Source organism: Camelus ferus, chromosome 34 (assembly GCF_009834535.1).
Source record: "Camelus ferus isolate YT-003-E chromosome 34, BCGSAC_Cfer_1.0, whole genome shotgun sequence".
NCBI lineage: Eukaryota > Metazoa > Chordata > Mammalia > Artiodactyla > Camelidae > Camelus > Camelus ferus.
Window position 1 is genome coordinate 18,423,111 of NC_045729.1, and position 17,960 is coordinate 18,441,070.

General features: G+C 46.5%; 1 protein-coding gene across 3 annotated transcripts in view; it reads left to right on the forward strand.

The window, feature by feature from the left end:
- Nucleotides 1-5,138: 5,138 nt before the first annotated feature.
- PARP11 (poly(ADP-ribose) polymerase family member 11) overlaps nt 5,139-17,960 on the forward strand; it is a 34,399-nt gene continuing 21,577 nt past the window's right edge. Inside the window, exon 1 of one of the 3 annotated variants that reach the window (XR_004317098.1) lies at nt 5,139-7,285. Coding sequence is in view for 1 of the 3 variants with exons in the window: in XM_032472952.1 (XP_032328843.1) it covers nt 7,268-7,285 (18 nt within the window). In the remaining 2 variants the exon portion in view is untranslated. The remainder of the gene's footprint in view (nt 7,286-17,960) is intronic. The other 2 variants (XR_004317099.1, XM_032472952.1) reach the window with 2 other exon arrangements.

The window sequence follows — 17,960 nt, forward strand, 5'->3', positions numbered from 1 at the left end:
TGTAAGCAGAGACTTGCAGAAATGCTCAGAAACAGCCTCGGGGAGTGTGAAAAGAAGATGCAGGGAAACGCACAAACAATTTTTGCGACGTGGTTGCTGGGCAGATCCGGCCCCACTCTATGCCGATGATAAGACTCATCTTAAAGCCATTTCCTACGTCATCCACTGGGCTTTGAAGAGAAGGATTTTATGTGCATTCCTGTTGTAGCTTCAGGATTATGCAGGATCAAGGATAATGTTAAGGACAGTCTATCAAATAAAAATATTATAAGCAGGAGACCAGCATCATCCCAAGTGCTAAGTGGAGATGGAGAGGTTTGGACTGGATGATGCTGAGAAGCGTCTTCTGCTCTGAGAGTTTCTTATTCTGTGATTCGAAGCCTTTGTGTCGACACAAAAGTGACCAGGAGTGCTTTTGTGTCAGGAGATCTGACCCATGGGGCTCAGGATTTGGCAGGTTAAGAGCTCCCTTGTTGCTTTAGGTGCACAGGTGAGTCAAAAAGCAAGGTGATCTGGACCAGGGATCTGATCGCTCAGCATTCTCAGCTGCTCCCTGTCCTTGGCATTCTTTGGATGGTTTGTATATTTAACTCATACATTTATCAAGACTCTCACGTGGCTCTTTTTCATCTCCTCCAGTAAATGAACCGTTCCTCAAAGGCACACAATGTATCTTTTGCTCCCTGTATCTCTGGGCATCTTGGCTGATGTCTCTGAGCCCAGCATCTGACTTCTCTCCTTATGACGTCAGACCAGGGGCTGTGAGAGCTGGCAGCAACCTTGGGTTTACCTGGTCCAATGATCTCATCTTTTATATGAGAAACGGAGGTCCCGAAAGCATGTGGCTTGCTTATTATCACTCGGCTAATGAGAACCAGCACTTGGGTCAGCCCCTGACGCTCTGGACATTAACATGGTGTGTCCCATAGTGGCCACCTCACCCCCTGCTGGGGGCCGCCACCCCGGAGCCAGGAACTGCTTCAAACTCACCAGTGTGTGTGAACACTGCCTTCTTCTCCACAATATGTGTGTGTTTGTCTTAACATAAAAATGTTACTATTTGTAAGGAAAATTGGTCTTGAAGGTATAATGGGAAAGAATCTTCCTTGGCATAATGCTGTAAGCCTTGGAGTCAAAACAAAATTGTAACTTTTGTGCTTGGAGCTGAGGAAGTGAACATTTTTCCGTGGGGGTTCTCGGTCCCTGAGGAGACAGGTCAGATGGTAAACCAGGGAGGGGAGAGCCAAGATCCTAGCCTTTTAAACAATTAATTGTTTTAACAGACTTATTGAGATATAATTCATATACCATACGATTCCTCCACTTCAGCTGCATTATTCAGTGGGTTTTCGTAGAAAAGTGCTGTGTCTCGAGAGAACAGGATAGAGAAGGTGAGAAGAGTGGAGACAAACACACGTCCCCACCCAGCGCCTGCTGGAGTAGAAGGCAAGTTGGTGTCTAGTTTTTAAATGCAGTTTATGCTCAGTCCTGTCTCCTTGTGGTCTGTGTTATTAATCACAGAAGCACCCCTTCACCCCCGCCCCTACTAAACTGAATCTATCTACCCATAAACTCTCTCCATAAACCTGCCTGTTCGTAAACTGTCTGTCTAGCCATTTATCCATTTATCCCATAAATCTAGCCATAAACTATTGATAGACATTTCTTTGATTTTCTGGGCAGAAGCAACGGACCCCAGTGATGAACTTGCAGGAAACAGCAGTTCTCGGGGTGGTGGGAGAAGGGGCAGAGGCCCAGGGAGAGGGCGATAAGCCATAAAGCAGGAAACAGCAGTGGCTTCTTTCTAAAGATCATAAATTTATCTTAGGGGAGTTACTTGAATTCCAGTTGCAACTGGGCAACCAGGGCTGGTGTCAGAAGTGGGAGAATTGAAACCATGGAGAGTGGTGATCAGGGAGCTCTGAAGCCAGGCACCAAGGGCTGGATGTCCCTGGACAAGTTCAGTGATCTCTCTGTGCCTTACTTCCTTTGTCTGTAGAAGGGGGTGATGAGAGTACCTGCTTTGTAGGGTTGCCGTGAGAACGATGCTTGTTAATGTGCACAGTTTACAACAGTGCCAGGCGCGTAGTTATACCGGGCCCTGTCCCATCTGCGCCGCACCCCCTCCAAAAACACACACACACACACGCACGCACGCACGCACGTGCTCTCCTTAGGAACTCCGAAGCAGCTGTTCCCTCTGCACGGAATACTCTTGGCCCAGATGTCATTAGGCATTTCCCCCCGTACCTCCTCAAATGTTACTCTCTCAGGGAGGACCATCCCGAACCTTCTCAATACCCCCTACCCCTATCTACATTTTCTCTGTGGCTCATGTCTCCCCATAGCATCCTATACAATGTGCTTATTTATTACATTGTCTGTGTCCGTCCCCCCAACCCAAAGCCTGCCCACCCACCACCTCGCCCAGCATGTAAATTCCACAAGGGTGGGGATTTTCCTCCAGTGTATTCGATGGTACCTCCTAAGAGGCCAGAGACAGCTTCTGGAACATGGAAGGCGCTTGCTGAATATTTGCAGAATGAGGAATGGAAGAGTGGCAGCTCACAGTGGACAACCTGGTGGATAATCTGCCGTGGTTTCTCCATCTCCCTCGGGTGCGCTCCTTAGGGACCGGCGGAAGCCCGCAGGTCTGCAGCGGCCCCAGAGCAGGCCGTGCCCCTCCCGCGGCCCTTTCCACCACTGGGGGCTTGCACGTGTCTCCTCCGCTCCTAATTTTTAAAATGACTTCTTAGGGCTGGGCCTTCCTGCTTTCCGCTTTTCACCCCAAAGCTGCACACTCTCTCCTAAGCCGTGTATGTTGTCCTTTTCCAGAGCATCCCCTGTAAGTCCTTGTTCACAGCGTGATGACTGAAGACGCTAAGTGGCATTTCTGGAAGGAGAGCCCCAGCCAGGAGCGTGGCGGCCCAGCGCCTTGTCAGACTCGCCCGTCCCCTAGTGAGCAGGGCCACACCCCGCCGCCGCGGCCGGCCCGACTGCTCCGACTGCAGCTGTGAGCTGCATGCTGATGCCCGCGCCGCCGCGCGGGCTAATCGGCAGCGCGTTTGCAAGGGAGCCTTGCCATTTCGTGGGAGGGAATTAGTTAGCACTTCATTTTTTTTTTTCCGGTTGAATTTAATTCCTCGTCGTGTTTCCTAATTAGGAAGGTTTACGGGATTCATTTTGATGTTTTGAAAAAAAAAAATTCTTTCCCGGGAATGCTCATCTCGGCTTCAGCGAACGTTTCATCTCCTCATTCCCGCTCTTGACCCCTGCCGGGCAGCTAGCGCGCCAGACCCCAGCGGCAGGGCTGAGTCTGGGCTGCCCCACTGTTGGCTCCTGTTCAGGCTGAGGCTGGGTCTTTACATCCAGGGCCGCTGGGCACAGATGCAGCTTTTTCAGCCTCACTCCTGGACCCTCTCTTGGTCCCTGGCTCCCCCTCTGCGCCTCTTCCGGTCTCCCGCCGCCCCTTTCTGTCCAGTCCAGCCCGTGTCCCATATGCACGCCTAGTGCCCCCTCCCCATTTCTGGCTGTACATGTGGCCTTTAAAAGCAAAAACAGTTATAAAAAGAACATTCAAACAATAGTTAACACTATATCCTGCACCCCACCACATGCTTGGTTCTCCTTTCTCTTTCTGTTGTCTTAGGGGAGATTATTTTCTCTACAAATTTACCTGGCCACCCTCTTCCTTCCCCTACTGTCTTCTCCATGGATTATTTTCTTGCGTTCCAGAGGTGAGAGAGGTCTCCTCTGCTCCTTTTTTCCCCCTCCCCTCTCCTTTCCCCTGGGGCATGTCCTCCCTCCTCCCTTGGCATTCAGAGAGCTGCCATCACTCAGGATCCCTGGGCTGGGTTTAGCATCTGGCTTAAGACATCTCCGCCCAGAACCCACGTAGAAAACGTGAAGGATAAAGGAAAATGTTTTCTGTTTGTCTGGCTTTCCTGAGAAAACTAGTGTCCATGGTCAGTATGCATAATTTTTTTAAAACACTTTGTATGCTAAAGTCATTAGCTATCAGTTTGTGACCCCAGAAATAAATGTTAATCGAAGGTCCCTCCCCATACTAGCTCAACAGTGGCCATAAGCCCAGAATAGTAAGAGAAAATCACTACTGAAGTGCTCACAACTATTCTCAGTTTATGAAATGTGTTCTCTTCATACGACTTCGGGACGCAGCAGTCATTTTAACAACGCATCCACCTGCTGTACATCCCGGTCAGCTGCGTTCTCTCCGACTTGCTCTCTGGCCACCAGCCCAGGCGACCCCAGGTCTTCAGGGAAATGAAGTACAGCTCCAACCCCACCACACGCAGAGGCCTGGTCCTAGTCTTCCCAGTTAAACTAGGTTTGTGAAAAAGCATCTCCACCTTTGAGGAAGAGCTAATTCCTAAATTATTTACATTGCTGCTGTCCGCTTTGCAAAACTTGTTCAAGACAATCACAAAAAAACACCTGTAGCAACAGACCAATTTCACCAATATAAATGTATTTCATTCCTAAATAAGAGATTAATAAATTGAACCCAGCGGTTTATTCAAGGAAAAATGAATATATGGCTAAGCAGAGTTTATTTCAAGAAGGTAAGTATGAGCTGAACATTAGGAAATCTATTGGTATAGTTCATTATATTAAGGAGTCAGAGTAGACATGAATATAGTACCAGAGCTCAGCAGTTGATAAAACTTAACATCCTTTCCCAAATAAAAGCATGTAGTAAATCAGGAATATAAAGAAAGTTCTTTATTTTTTTTTTAATTTTTTAACATTTTTTATTGATTTATAATCATTTTACAATGTTACGTCAAATTCCAGTGTAGAGCACAATTTTTCAGTTATACATGAATATACATATATTCATTGCCACATTTTTTTCTGTGAGCTCCCACAAGATCTTGTATATATTTCCCTGTGCTATACAGTACAATCTTGTTTATCTATTCTACATTTTGAAATCTCAGTCTATCCCTTCCCACCCCCCGCCCCCTTGGCAATCACAAGTTTGTATTCTATGTCTATGAGTCTGTTTCTGTTTTGTATTTCTGTTTTGTTTGTTTGTTTTAGATTCCCCATATGAGCGATCTCATATGGTATTTTGAAAGAAAGTTCTTTAAAGATGATAGTGTACTTAAGGAATAGCTAACACCGACTAGGGCAAATACTTGTCATACCACATTAAAGACTGAATGCCTGTTATCTTGTCCTGTATTCAAAACTTTTCTGAAGTTTTGGCCAATGCACCAGGAAGAGTGAACATTGCTTTATCTGTAGATGATACAACTGTCGAAATAAAAATTCAGAGAGATCAGTTGACAAGCTATTAAAACAAGTAAGACACTTTCACAGTGTGGTAGGATTCAAGACAAATACATAAAAACCTATGGTTTTTCCAACTTACAGCAATGAAAAATATCTCACCCACATAACAACAAAATCTATGCAACATCTGAGAACAAATTAACAAGACACGTGTAAATCTCTATGGGGAAAAGAAGCTTTAATGTATTTAAAAGATAAGAGACCTCAGTACATGAAGAGGTGTTTTCCTGAACAGGAGGACCCATGACTGTGAAATTTTTGGAAAGTAGGGAATTAGGAGAGGACTTGCTTCATGAGAAAGCAGATATATTACTCACATAGAGAAAAAACTATAATAATTGTAACAGTGTAGCACAGCATGGAATGAATAAGCAGATGGTTAATACAACAATGAGAATATATATATAGTGATTAATTTAGTTTACGATTAATGGTGTTACTTCAAAGTAGTGGGGAAAGAACAGATTATTCAATAAGTGAGGCTAGGGTAACCGGTTAACCATTTGGCAAAAATTAAATTTACAAAAAGGTGAAGTGAAGGTCCCTATCCCAATTCATTTATCAGAATAAATTAGAGATTTCAAAATTACACACTATTCTTGAGTGTAGTTTGGCAATATGTATCAAAATTTGAAATTTCCATCATCTCTTCTTGAACAATTCCATTTCTAAGAACTAATTTCAAGGTTAATGAACAAACTTACAGATGCCTGTATGGAAGTGCCTGTTGCTACATTTTTTGGAATAGTGAAAAACTGAAAAGTACTTAAATATCTGTCACAAGGCATTATCTCAGATGCCTATGTGAGTAACATACATCAAAGCTCTGGAATGCTCGGAGTCTACTTTAAAATGGTGAAACAGATTTCCCATATGTTTTGGAATGAAGGATATCCACATCATAGTAAGTGAAAAAAAAAATCAAGCTCTAAATCTGTAGGTACGCTTTGATCAAATAAAAAATATATTTATTTTTAATGTTTGGAGGTATAGGGGAGCTCAGGTGGATCTTAACATGTCTGTTTTCACACTTCCTATAGGCAGATGCTCCTTCTTTGCCTGTAAGATTCCTCCTCTCTTGCAGACTCTCTTTACTCAGGGAACTTCCTTAGGACTACATCCTTGAGATCTCAGCTTAAATGTCTTGGGGGTGGGGGAACGTATGGGGGCAGGCAGGCAGCCTGTGCTAGGCAAGCGCGCTCTCAAAGAGCCCTGTACCTGCCGTGCTACCCAGAAGCCACACTGCACCTTTTCATTTACTTACTTTACTTACTTCTTACTTTTTTCTCTGAACTCTAAGCTCCATGGGGACTGCACATGGGTCAGTCCTGTTCGTTCCGGAGCCTCCCTAGCACCGCGTTTGGCGAATGACCCTCGCTCACTGCCAAGCGCTGCGCGAGGCGTCGCCAGGGACCGGCCCACACCCTTCGACACCATTATCACCTCCGTTCTGAACGCAAGGACCCGGGCCACTCTGGAAGCCTGGCCCACAGGAGACTACTTCCCACCCCTGTCTGCCTCTGGGCACCACACTCACTATACGGTGACCAGTAAATACGGGAGGAAGGACGGCCAGCAAGGGTCGAGCATCCCTGCGAGCGGAGGGAGCGTGGCCGCGGGGAAACAGCCCTGGGCGCCCTTTAACCTCCACTCCCACCCGGACCCTCGCAAGCCCCTCCCACTCCGCGCCGAGCCCGGAAGGGAACGTGGGGGCGGGGCGAGCTTCCGGGGGCGGGGCGGAGCTGGCGCTGATTGGCCGGCTTCGGCCGGAAGTCGGGAGTTGGGGGTCCGAAGACGCCGGCTTGTGACAGGGAGGGGGAGAAGGAGGCCTGTGTGGAGATTGCGCCTCGGTGCCTTGACCTCCTGGGACCCTCAGGAAAAACCCAGCATCCTGGCCCCGCGGCCAGCCCCTTCCCCCAGGCTCTCTCCGCTCGATTTCGCCACCGTTATGTGGGAAGCGAATCCGGTGAGTAGCCGGGCGGGACGGGGCGGACCGATGGGCGGGGTTGACGGGAGAGGGCGGGAGGGGTTCCCGGGAATTGCTCCCCCTCGGCTGGCGAGGCCGGCTGTTGAGTTCCGGGGGCGCAAAGACCCCGGGCCTCCCGAGCAGAGACGGCGGCTCGGCGGGGTCCCGGCGCCGAGTGGCTGTCCTGTCCCGGTGATTGATTCTGACTTGCTGTGGTTTCTCCGCCCTCGTCCCCCCCACCGTCTCTCTAAACTTTGCATTTCGCTTTCTGGCTGTTCCTGGGCTTCGAACCTATCCTCGTCCTTGGCCTTAGGTGTACCTGCCAGCTTCCCCCACCCCCAGTCTAAAGCGAGGGGCTCAGAGGGACCGTCAGGGCTCCTTTTCCCTTCTTGGGGGACAGCCATTGAAAACGTAGGGGTGCCGAGCGTGTGTTCCAAGCCTCTAGACGGTGAAGTTCTGAGGTTTTTTCCAGTGGACAGAACTGATGAGCTGGAGCGTTTCCGCTACAGGTCCTGTGTCTCCCTCTGGCATTTGCATTGTGTCTGCGTGTGTTTTTGTTTAGTTAGCTTTTATACGTTCATTTATGTAATATGCAGCCTTGGGAGAATGGAATCCGCTTGCCAGGAGTGTTCCATTAGTCAGTCTCCTGTTAGAGGTGCGGTACCCTAGTAACGGGGCAAAGATACACTATTTACGCCTTCGAGGGGACTGGAAAAATGGCAGAATCACGTATCCGCAAATCGTTGAACTTCTTTTTTTCCTTTCCTAGAACATATTTCCAGAAAAGTTAGAGATTTTATCAGTAAATTCCCTTATGTTTTTAAGTTTTTATCCAGTACAAACTAGTTTGTTGGTCTGGACTTTCCGTTTCTATCCCAGGCCGTCATACAACTGTGATCATCATCTAAGAACCTTTTTTTTTTTTTAAGTGCATTTACAAAGCCCTTTAATTTAAGGCCACATCAAAGGAAAGCACTTACTGGTATTTGATTTTAGTAAGAATAATTTCAAATTGTGAGAATGTGCTCCCTGCTTATGTATTCAGTTTGACTGTCAACAGTCTTTATTCTATATTATTATGTAGGTATGTGTGTGTGTGTGTGTGTGTGTGTGTGTGTGTGTGTTGTTTTTATTGGCAGTCCTTCTCTGCCTGATTTCTCCGTAATAATAATTTTTCCTCAGTCATCCAAGTACATGTCTCGCCTAAAGCCACATGTTTTAAATTCTTCACTACGTTACAAGCTCCATGTAGGCAGAGATTTTTGTCTGTTTCTTTTACTCTGGTATCCTCAAATTAGAGAGCAGGGCCTGGCATATAGTAAGCGCTCAGTAAATATCCCTTGAATTAACAGAGGGGATTGCATCAGGACTAGGAAGAGGCTTTTGCTCCCATGAGTCAGTCTCCCTCCTCCACCATATAAATCAGGATTTGCTGTTGGATCACTTGTATGGCTGTGAGGATTATAAAGGTATTAATGAATATCTCCCATATTTGGTTTGTTATAGCATTATCTCCTTCCTTTGGAAGGAATGTTCAGTTTTCTCTGAAATCACCCCAGTGATTTCGCTTGATTTCAGTAGAGCAGGCTGACTTTGTTAACAGTGGTGAGCTTTCCACCTATAATCCTGAAATTTTCTTTTGACCCTTTTCATGCTGCACTGCTAGGTCTTAGTGCTGCTGTGTTTTCTTACTGATACTGTTTGTCTTCCTCTGAGTATATAAATGCTGTCCATAAGGGCAGTTTCCGTCTTTAAAAATACAATCCACATTCTGCAAATGAGTTTCCTCTTGTAATTTCTTAGTTTCTTTTAATAGAAGAGGCATCTGGATGGTATGTCCAGCTGTACTCATGGAATAAAAATTAATTTTAATGTTTGCCTAAGCCAAACATATCTGGGAGGCTTTAAAAAAAAAAACCACAATGCATCTGAAAGATAAATACAGATGACTTTTGTATTACCCATCAATTTCAATTACTGTTTACCATTCCTTTCCACTGAATGATATAATAAATTCTACTTTGTGGAGGAAGGCCATAGCAAACTGCTTTAAAATGGAAGCCTGCTGCCTAGCTTCGCCCTGTAATTTTTTTTTGGTAGCATCTATGACCTTGATTTGCCACCTGTGGTCTGCAGATATACCCCCTACTGCAAACATGCCTTCTGCGTGATACTGTATTCCACTTGCAAGTGTTTTGAGGAAATAATGCGCTGACTCTGGCCATGGTAATACCCAGAAACCCCTTACATGTGGAAAGTCTCCGTGTCACAGTTTGAATGTGGAAAATCACTGCTGAATTTGCAACATTTTCTTGGGTGCAAAGAACCTAAAACACCATCACCAAGGAGCTATAAATAAGCTTTATCTCAGGACACAATTTTATTGTATTTTTCAAGGCAGTCATGAGGTCAGTGATGCTTCTCCTCCAGCCTTTCACTTTCACTGACCAGACACCAGGGGGTGAGCTTGAGCCTCCCCCACCCCGAGGCAGACAGACTGACCGAGCAGCAGACGCTGGGCTCTGGTGTGAACCGGCCTCCTGGCCGTTCTCATCCGCCTGGGGGAGTGGCCCTGACTGACGTCTCCAGTTTAGGAGAAGGGCAAGATCTGTAGACAGGAGCTGGAGGGGACGCCATCGGTGCCTTGACCCTGCGCACCCTGACGTGGTCCTGCCTTTCTCTGTCTCTGCCGCTGTCTTATCCTTCTTTACTGGAGTTAAGAGTGAGTACACCAGTATTACAGCTTCTCTCTGATGAGCGAAAATGAAAAATGACAAACATCTGTAAAAGTAACAAATCATCTATTGCAGTAATAAACTCTTACCTTATAGAGAGTGATGAACTCTCCCCAGATTCCTTTTCTCTTATTGACTCATGTGGTCAGAACAGTCTGCTGGGTTAGCCAAGGGAGGAGGGAACGACGCTCCTGAGACCGCGCAGGTGGGTGAGCCGCAGAGCTACCCTAGGCCCGTGTCCCCCCCGTGTCCTCGCTGCCTCCATCCTGCCGCTCGGTGGGAGCCGTGATGACGCTGCTGCCTCCGTGCCGGGCTCCACCTGCTGGGCCAGCGTTTTCTCTCTTACTTTATGTTCACAGCTGCTCGCGGACTCCCTTGGCGCTGCGGTTCTCTCCTTTCTCTGTCCCGCCTCTTGAGGGACCAGTCCCACACGTTTTGTCATTCCTGCCCGTCCCTCAGCCCCAGCCCTGCGTCCGCTCCAGCACCTGACTTGCCGGGAGGCCACCAAGAACTGCGGAGCCACCACACACAGCGCCACTGGGCCACCCCCAGTCTCTTCTGTCTTTCTGCAGCATTCATGCCGTGAGAGGTGTTTTCCCGCAGGCTCTTTCTTTGGATCTCCTGGGGCTGTGCTCCTTGGCTTCCTTCTCCTTCCTGTGACTTATCCCTGAATCATAGTTTTGACCTGGCTGCGCTGCCTCCTTCTGCGCCTGAAGTCGCCTCCCGCAACCAGTTTGTCCTCTCAGCACGTCCTTTCTGGGTGGGCCCCGAGGCTGCAGCTCTCTGGGTGACAGCTGTGCCTCCCCAGTGCCCGTCTTCAGTCCCGGTCCCTTTTCTGAGCTGGGGGACGGGCAGCTCTGCTGGTCGTCCCTCCAGGAGTTAGTGTCTCCCCCAGACATCAAGTCACCATCTCACTCAGTCAGTCAGCAAATACTGAACAAGCACCAACTGCCTATAAAACACCGCTCTAGACACTGGAGGGGCGGTGAACACGGACCTCAAGGGCCTGGAGATCAAGTTTGGGTGGAGAAGGTGTTGCCAGAGGGTGTCTGGGGGACCAGGAGGGTTTATTGACGTAAGTTACACTTGAGCTAGGTGTTGGAGTTACACAAGGGGTCTTATGGAAAGGTCAGGGGAAGCAAAATGACCAGAGCCCAGGGAAGTGAGAGAGAACAGCCAGCGTGGCTTGGGTGGAGGATGAAGTGGAGAACGTGCACGTCTGATGGTCGTCCCTGCGAGGACCTCGTCCATCCGAGGCCGAGGCCAGAGGGCTGTCGGCGGGGTGGGGTGGCCGCCGACCCCTGCGGGGCCTCTCGTCTGAGCGGGTGGTGTATGTTACAGTCATACCCCCAGGTGGGAGGAGGGCAGCGGCAGGGTGTGCTCCTGGCAGTGAAAGTTCTAGAGAACGTAGTGTCTATGGAGATGTGTTCCCGGAGCAGCATGCGCTCGGGGGTTCGTGACCGACGGCCTGGCCCTCCTGGCCTCCTCTGTAACCGCGCTGGTCGTGGGCTTAGCTGAGCTCAGAGAGGAGCGTGGCGGGCCGGTTCCCAGCAGCTGGGGCGGGGCCGCGTGGAGGCCCCCAGCACCTCGGTGACGTGGGGACCGATAAATTGGTTGTCCTCTTTTTTAGCGATGGCACTAAGCCTCAAAGTGTGGCATGCTTTCTGAATGAGGACACAGCCAGGTTCTAAACCCAGAACTTTCTGATTCCAGGACATGCACTCCTTCCAATCTCACTTAGGATACAGGATTTAAAGTGAGTGGGAAAGAGCCTGTGGGAAGAGTCGCAGGGAGTCGGCACTCACGGAGGGACTCCTGAGCTGCATTTTTGCCACACCAGCGCCCGTGTGTTCAGAACTTTTCCAGTAATGCAGCCTGTGAGCAGGAGGACAGAAATCATGTGGCCTTCCAGGGCTGGCATGGTGGTCACAGCAAGGCTAAGGAGTGAGGCTAAGAGCTTTCAGGATCGGGGAGAAACCAGAGTTGGGACCAGACTGGAGATGGGTGTTTGTGGTAAAGGTCTGAAGTGGGAGCGAGGCGTTGTTCCGAGCGTGGCCCCCGGCCTGGGGCTCAGGCAGCACGCCCAGGGCCTTGGCTTACGCAGCTCCTCTCCTAGAGCTAGACCTGCTTGGGAAAGACTGTCTGATGCCCTGGTTTATTTATTCAGCACCAGCTGTAAGCCAGTCAGTTCTAAGTCCCCGGGCTTACAGTGGTGAGCAGAACCGAATAGGCCCCAGCACTCATGGGTTTGCAGCCCGGTGCAGGGAGGCAGATAGTGAGCCAGTAATCGCACAGTAACGTTGAACTGCAACTGTAGTAAAACGCTCTGCAAGGAGAAGAGGACAATAAAATGTGTAACAGGAGGAGCTGGCTCTGGGCGGGGAGGTCAAGTCAGGCCATCCGGCGAGAGTTACTTTCACAGAGATCTGAAGGGCTGAACCAGAGTTAGCCAGATAAAGGTTGGGAGGGAGGCGAGGAGGGCTGTTGAGACAGCAGAAATTGCACGAGCAAAGGCCCTGAGGCAGAGAGGAGCTTGAGAGAGAAGCCGAGTGTGGCTGGAACACGGTGAACCAGGAGTCGGGGCCAGTAGGTAAGTAGGAATAGGCCATGCGTGGCTTTGTGGCACTTTTTTAGGATTTGAACTTTGTTCTTGGACGAGTTAGGGCCATCAAAGGGTTTTACATAGGAAGTGACATGAACATATCTGTGTTTTGAAAAAGATCATTCTGGCTGCTGTGTGGAAAATGAGTTGTGTACTAGAGGGTGTGCTAGGCAAGGTAGCGGCCTCCCAGAGATACCCAAGTCTTTGTCACCGGAAACTGCGGGGTGTTAGGTTACACAGCAAAGAGGAATTAAGATAGCTAATCGGCTGACAGATGGCAGGGAGAATATCTTGGATGATCCAGGTGGGCCCAATACAAACACAAACACAAGAGTCCTTAAAAGTATAAGATGAAGACAGAGGTGAGTCGAGGGATGTGTGGCCATGGAAGACTAGTCGATGAGGCACAGCGGTGCTGGCTTCAGAGATGAAGTAAGGGAGCTGCAAAGCAAGGAGCGCAGGTGGCTTTTAGAAGCTGGAAAAGCCAAGGAAGCAGGTTCCCCCGGGACGGCCGCCGGAAGGGGTCAAGCCCGCCTTGATTTTAGCCCAGTGAGTCACGCGTCAGACCAGCGGGGCTGTGCAGTTGTAGGTTGTGTTGTTGTAAGCCACAGCGTTGGTGGCCATTTGCTTCAGCAGCAATTGAAAACTTATACTGAAGGGCATCAGAAAGGCCATTGGAAGACCCCGAGGAAGCTCTAGTGTCGTCCAGGGTAGAGGGAAGGTGATCTGGACTGAGTGGGGAGAGAGAGGAGTGGGCCAGCCCCGGCTGCACTGGGAGTGATGGAGGCCGAGTTTCTGGCACAGGCGGCTGGGAAGAGGAGAGTCTTTTCTGAGATGGGGAGACTGGAAAACAGTGAGACATGGAGGGGGCCAGGAGTTTGGTGGGGCCTGTTACAGGTTGAGGGTGCCTGTGAGACATTCCCGTAATGAGTCACAGAGGCAGTCAGATAAGGGAGTCGAGCTCAGAGAAGGCTGGGCTAGAAATTGCAGTTCTGTTCTCAGCCTAAATAGATAGATGGCTGTTAAATTCATCAAAGTCAGTCAGATCCCTGGGACAGTGTTTCTCAAATTTTCATCACCCATGCAGATCACCGGCTTTAAACAATAATGCAGTATTTTTTAAATGATTAATGTTTTTATTGTTTAAAAAGATATTATTTTTGCAGCCTCTTACAAAGTACATTTCTAACTTGATAGATAGCTTGAGATGTGGGTTAGACCCAGACACTTTGATCTTTTACCCTCTATTTCTGGTAAATCAGGAAATCCCACAGTGTTACAGATTGTCAAGATTTGCAGCTAGTGTTCGCTGGCCCCGTCAGAGGTTTTGGAATACCGGACTGAGAAATTATGGGGAGACTGTTCCTAGTGCTCTGTCAGATGCCACACTGATAGGTGTAAAATATTAAATAATTGTAGGGGTGGATGTTTTAAGCAGCCTGAATGTTTGGAAGATGGGAGCAAATGGATACTCTGATTACTTCAGCATCTGGAAAGTATCTGTTCATGTTTGCTGTAACGCTGGCTGTATTCTGTCTATATCCACAGTAGTGAGTCAGTCTCACCCTCTGATGAGCGGAGAACCATCAGATTCGGGGAAGGACTCACCCCCTAGCAGCTGAGCCATTCGCAGCATAGTGTGGTGACTGAGAAGCCTGGTATCTTATTCTCAGCGTTAAAAATTTGGGTATTTTGGTCTTAAAGGAGTAGGTTCAGGTTAATTTAAGATGCTGAATTTATTTCAGCTATATACTTCTGGAAATCGAGAATGACTCGGTATTTTCAGCACCGTGAAGAAATGTTTTTAGCTCGTCCCTCCTTTCAGAAGCTCTTGTCAGCCCTCTTGACCTCGCAGCCGGTAGACTCGAGTGGGCAGAGTAACGTCGCCAGCACCGCCGCTTCTCTCCTCAGCGTCTGGGAGGACACACTCTGAGTCATCAGGACTTGCTGGTGTTCAGTTCTCACTGTTTCCTCCAACACTCAGTTACAATCAGGAGGCACATTGTGTGTTCTTTTTGTAACTTAATTAATTAATTAATTAATTATTGAAGTGCAGTCCCTTAACAGCGTGCCAGTTTCTGGTGTCCAGCGCACGTCCCGGTCATGTACATACGTACATGTGTTCGCAGGAGGCGCACTGTTGACTTCACGCTGTCCCACATGTTTAGACATCTTTTGGGAACCCAGCATCACCTTTTCCTCTCTTTTCACCCTCTGTCCGAGCTCACAGAAGTATCATTGCCTGAATGAAAACCACCTTCCCTTGAACACGGGCCTTCACTGATAAAGGGAACGCAACGTCGAGCAGCCCTGCCGCGTTGCGCACTGGCTGTACTCCCCGAGAGCTGGTCAGCATTTTCTCACAAGCAGTTTGTTCAGTTTTAAAACTAAATAAACATCAAGACACTCAAATAGTAATAATCACTCTTCCATATCATGTGTCACTAATAAGCTGTGACTTCCAACAGAGGCATTCAATAAAAGGGTATTGTCAGTAGCTTGTTTTTTGACTCAGTGGTTAAACTGGGCACTAAATTCGGATGGACAGCTTCTCAGCAATATCAAGACTTCTGGCTGTGTTAGCTGGAGAACGCCTCGCAGCCTTGGTCTCTCCTCTGTCCTTGTCAACAAAGCCAGTTGATGTGGAGCTTTGAAAATTATGTGACAGTTGCTTTGATTTTACATCATCGTATTTGCTGAACACTCACTGATATGAACTGATTAATACAGACTGAACGTAATGAGATACTACAGTGAGTTGGTGACTTAAAAAAAGAATTTTTGTGAAAATTGTTATTAATATTATATTTCAGCTTTGCAAACTATATGTGAACAGATTTCTTTCATAATTTTTTCCCCTGAAAATGCCTGTGAACCACTTCCTAATTCTTGAGGACCAGGTTTTGATGGTGTTGAGAAAGACAAAAAGGGGCTAAGGCTGAGCCCCAGGAGCCCTAAGAGTTACAGGCTGAGTAGAAGTCAAAGTGCAAAGGATTGAGAATTTGTGGCCAAAGGCTAAGATGATCTGGAGGATGTGATTTCATGGAAACCAAGAAAAGAGTAATTCAGGACAGAGGGTAACCTGAAATGTTACTGAGAGGTCAAATTAGATAGGAACTGATAAAAGTGCTAGGATTTAGTAATGTGAAGCTCATTGGAGATCCTGGCAAGTGCCTGTGTCTGTGTGTGTGTGTGTGTGTGTGTGTGTGTGTGAGAGAGAGAGAGAGAGAGAGAGAGAAAGTGAGAGAGAGAGGGTGGTGGGAGATGCTGTGCCAGAAGCTAGAAAGGCTCAATTAGAGTGGGTTTTAGAGTGTGTGAAAAGGCACCAAAAGAGATAAAGTGGAACCCTAAAAGTACTCAATCCAAAAGAAGATAGAAAATGACAAGGGGAACAAAGAACAGATGGGACAAATAGAAAGCAGATAGCAAGATGATAAACTTAAACCTAACCATATCAATAATCATACCAAAGTAAATGCTCTCCACACCCCAGTTAGAAGGCAGATTGCAGATACTATCTACTATATATAAAGTAGATAAACAAGAGTTTCTACTATGTAGCATAGGGAACTATATTCAATATCTTGTAGTAAACTATAATGAAAAAGAATATGAAAAGGAACACATGTATGTTCATGTATGACTGAAACGTTATGCTGTACACCAGAAACTGACACAGCATTGCAAAGTGACTATAGTTCAATAATAAAAAAAAGAAGGCAGATTGTCAGAGTGGATGACAAGACCCAACTGTAAGTAACTTGCCTACAAGTAACACACTTTGAATTTAAGGACACAAATAGGGTAAAACGAAATGGAAAGAGAGATACAGTGCTAACACTAGACAAGAGAAAGCTTGAGTGGTATATTAATATTAATGTAGATTTCACAAATAATGATATTATTCATGATAAAGAGTATCATTTCCTGATGATAAAGAAGTGAGTTAATCAGTAACAATCCTAAATACTTATACACCTAATAACAGATCTTCAAGATACTTGAAGCAAAACTAACAGAGCTGTAAGGAGAGGTGGATGATCCCGTCGGAATTATCTGTTAGGTGGGGACTGTAATGCTCCTCTCTCAGTAATGGACTGAGTGAGTAGACAGAAGTGAGCCAGGCATAGAAGACTTGAACAACATTGTTACCCAGCTTGACCTAATTGGTATTTGTAGCCCATTATACCCAACAGCAGCTGAATACACATTTTTTTCAACTACACAGAGAAAATTTAACAAGATAGACCATATTTTGGGCCATAAAAGAAGTCTCAGTACATTTAAAAAAATTCCAATTATATAAAGTATGCTATCTGATTAAAATGGAATTAAAGTAAAATTCAATTAGATCTGTAAAATCCTCAAGTATTGGTAAATAAATAGCACACTTGAAAATAACTCATTGGTTGAAGAAATAAAAAGGGGAAATAGAAAGTATGAAAACATTAAATTTGTGGTATGCTGCTAAACCAGTACTTAGGGGGAAATTTATAGCTGTACTGATGCTTATGTCAGAAAAGAACAAATGTCACAAATCAATGACCGCAGCTTCCTCCTTAAGAAAAGAGAAAAAGAAGAGTGAATTAAACTCAAGCAGGTGCAAAGAAACTTCAGAGTGAAAATCACTAAAATGAAAACAACAGAGAAAATCAATGAATCCAAAAGAAAAAATAAGAAGAGAATACAAATTACCAGTCTTGAGAATGAAGGAGAGAACATCACGATGTATTCTACAAGCATTAAAGAATCACAGGAGAAAGAGAATGTTATGAAAAACTTAATGTCAATCAGTACGGCAGCTGCGATGACATGGACACGTTCTCTGTAAGACAAACTACCACAGCTCCCTCAAGAAGAAACAAACAACATGGACAGCCCAATAGCTACCAAAGAACTTAAATGTGTGGAATTTCCACAAAGAAAACCCTAGGCTCAGTGGTTTCACTGGTGAATTCTAACAAACAGTGAAGGAAGAAATAATACCAATTCTGCACAAACTTTTAGAAAATTGAAGAGAAGGTAATACTTCACAACTCATTCTATGAAGCTGTCATTACCCCGATACCAAAAACAGGCAAAGACATTATCAGATAACTACAGACCTGTATTAGTAATGAACATAGATGAAAAATTCTATAAACAAAATTTTAGCAAATCAAACCTAACAATATATCAGAAGGTTAATGCATCATTACCAAATGGTGTTTATCCCCACAATGCAAGGTTGGTTTCATATTTGAACAGCAGTCAGTATAGCTCATCATACAAACAAACTAAAATGAAAAACCGTATGATTATTTCAATGCATGCAGAAAAAACGCTGGACAGAATCCAG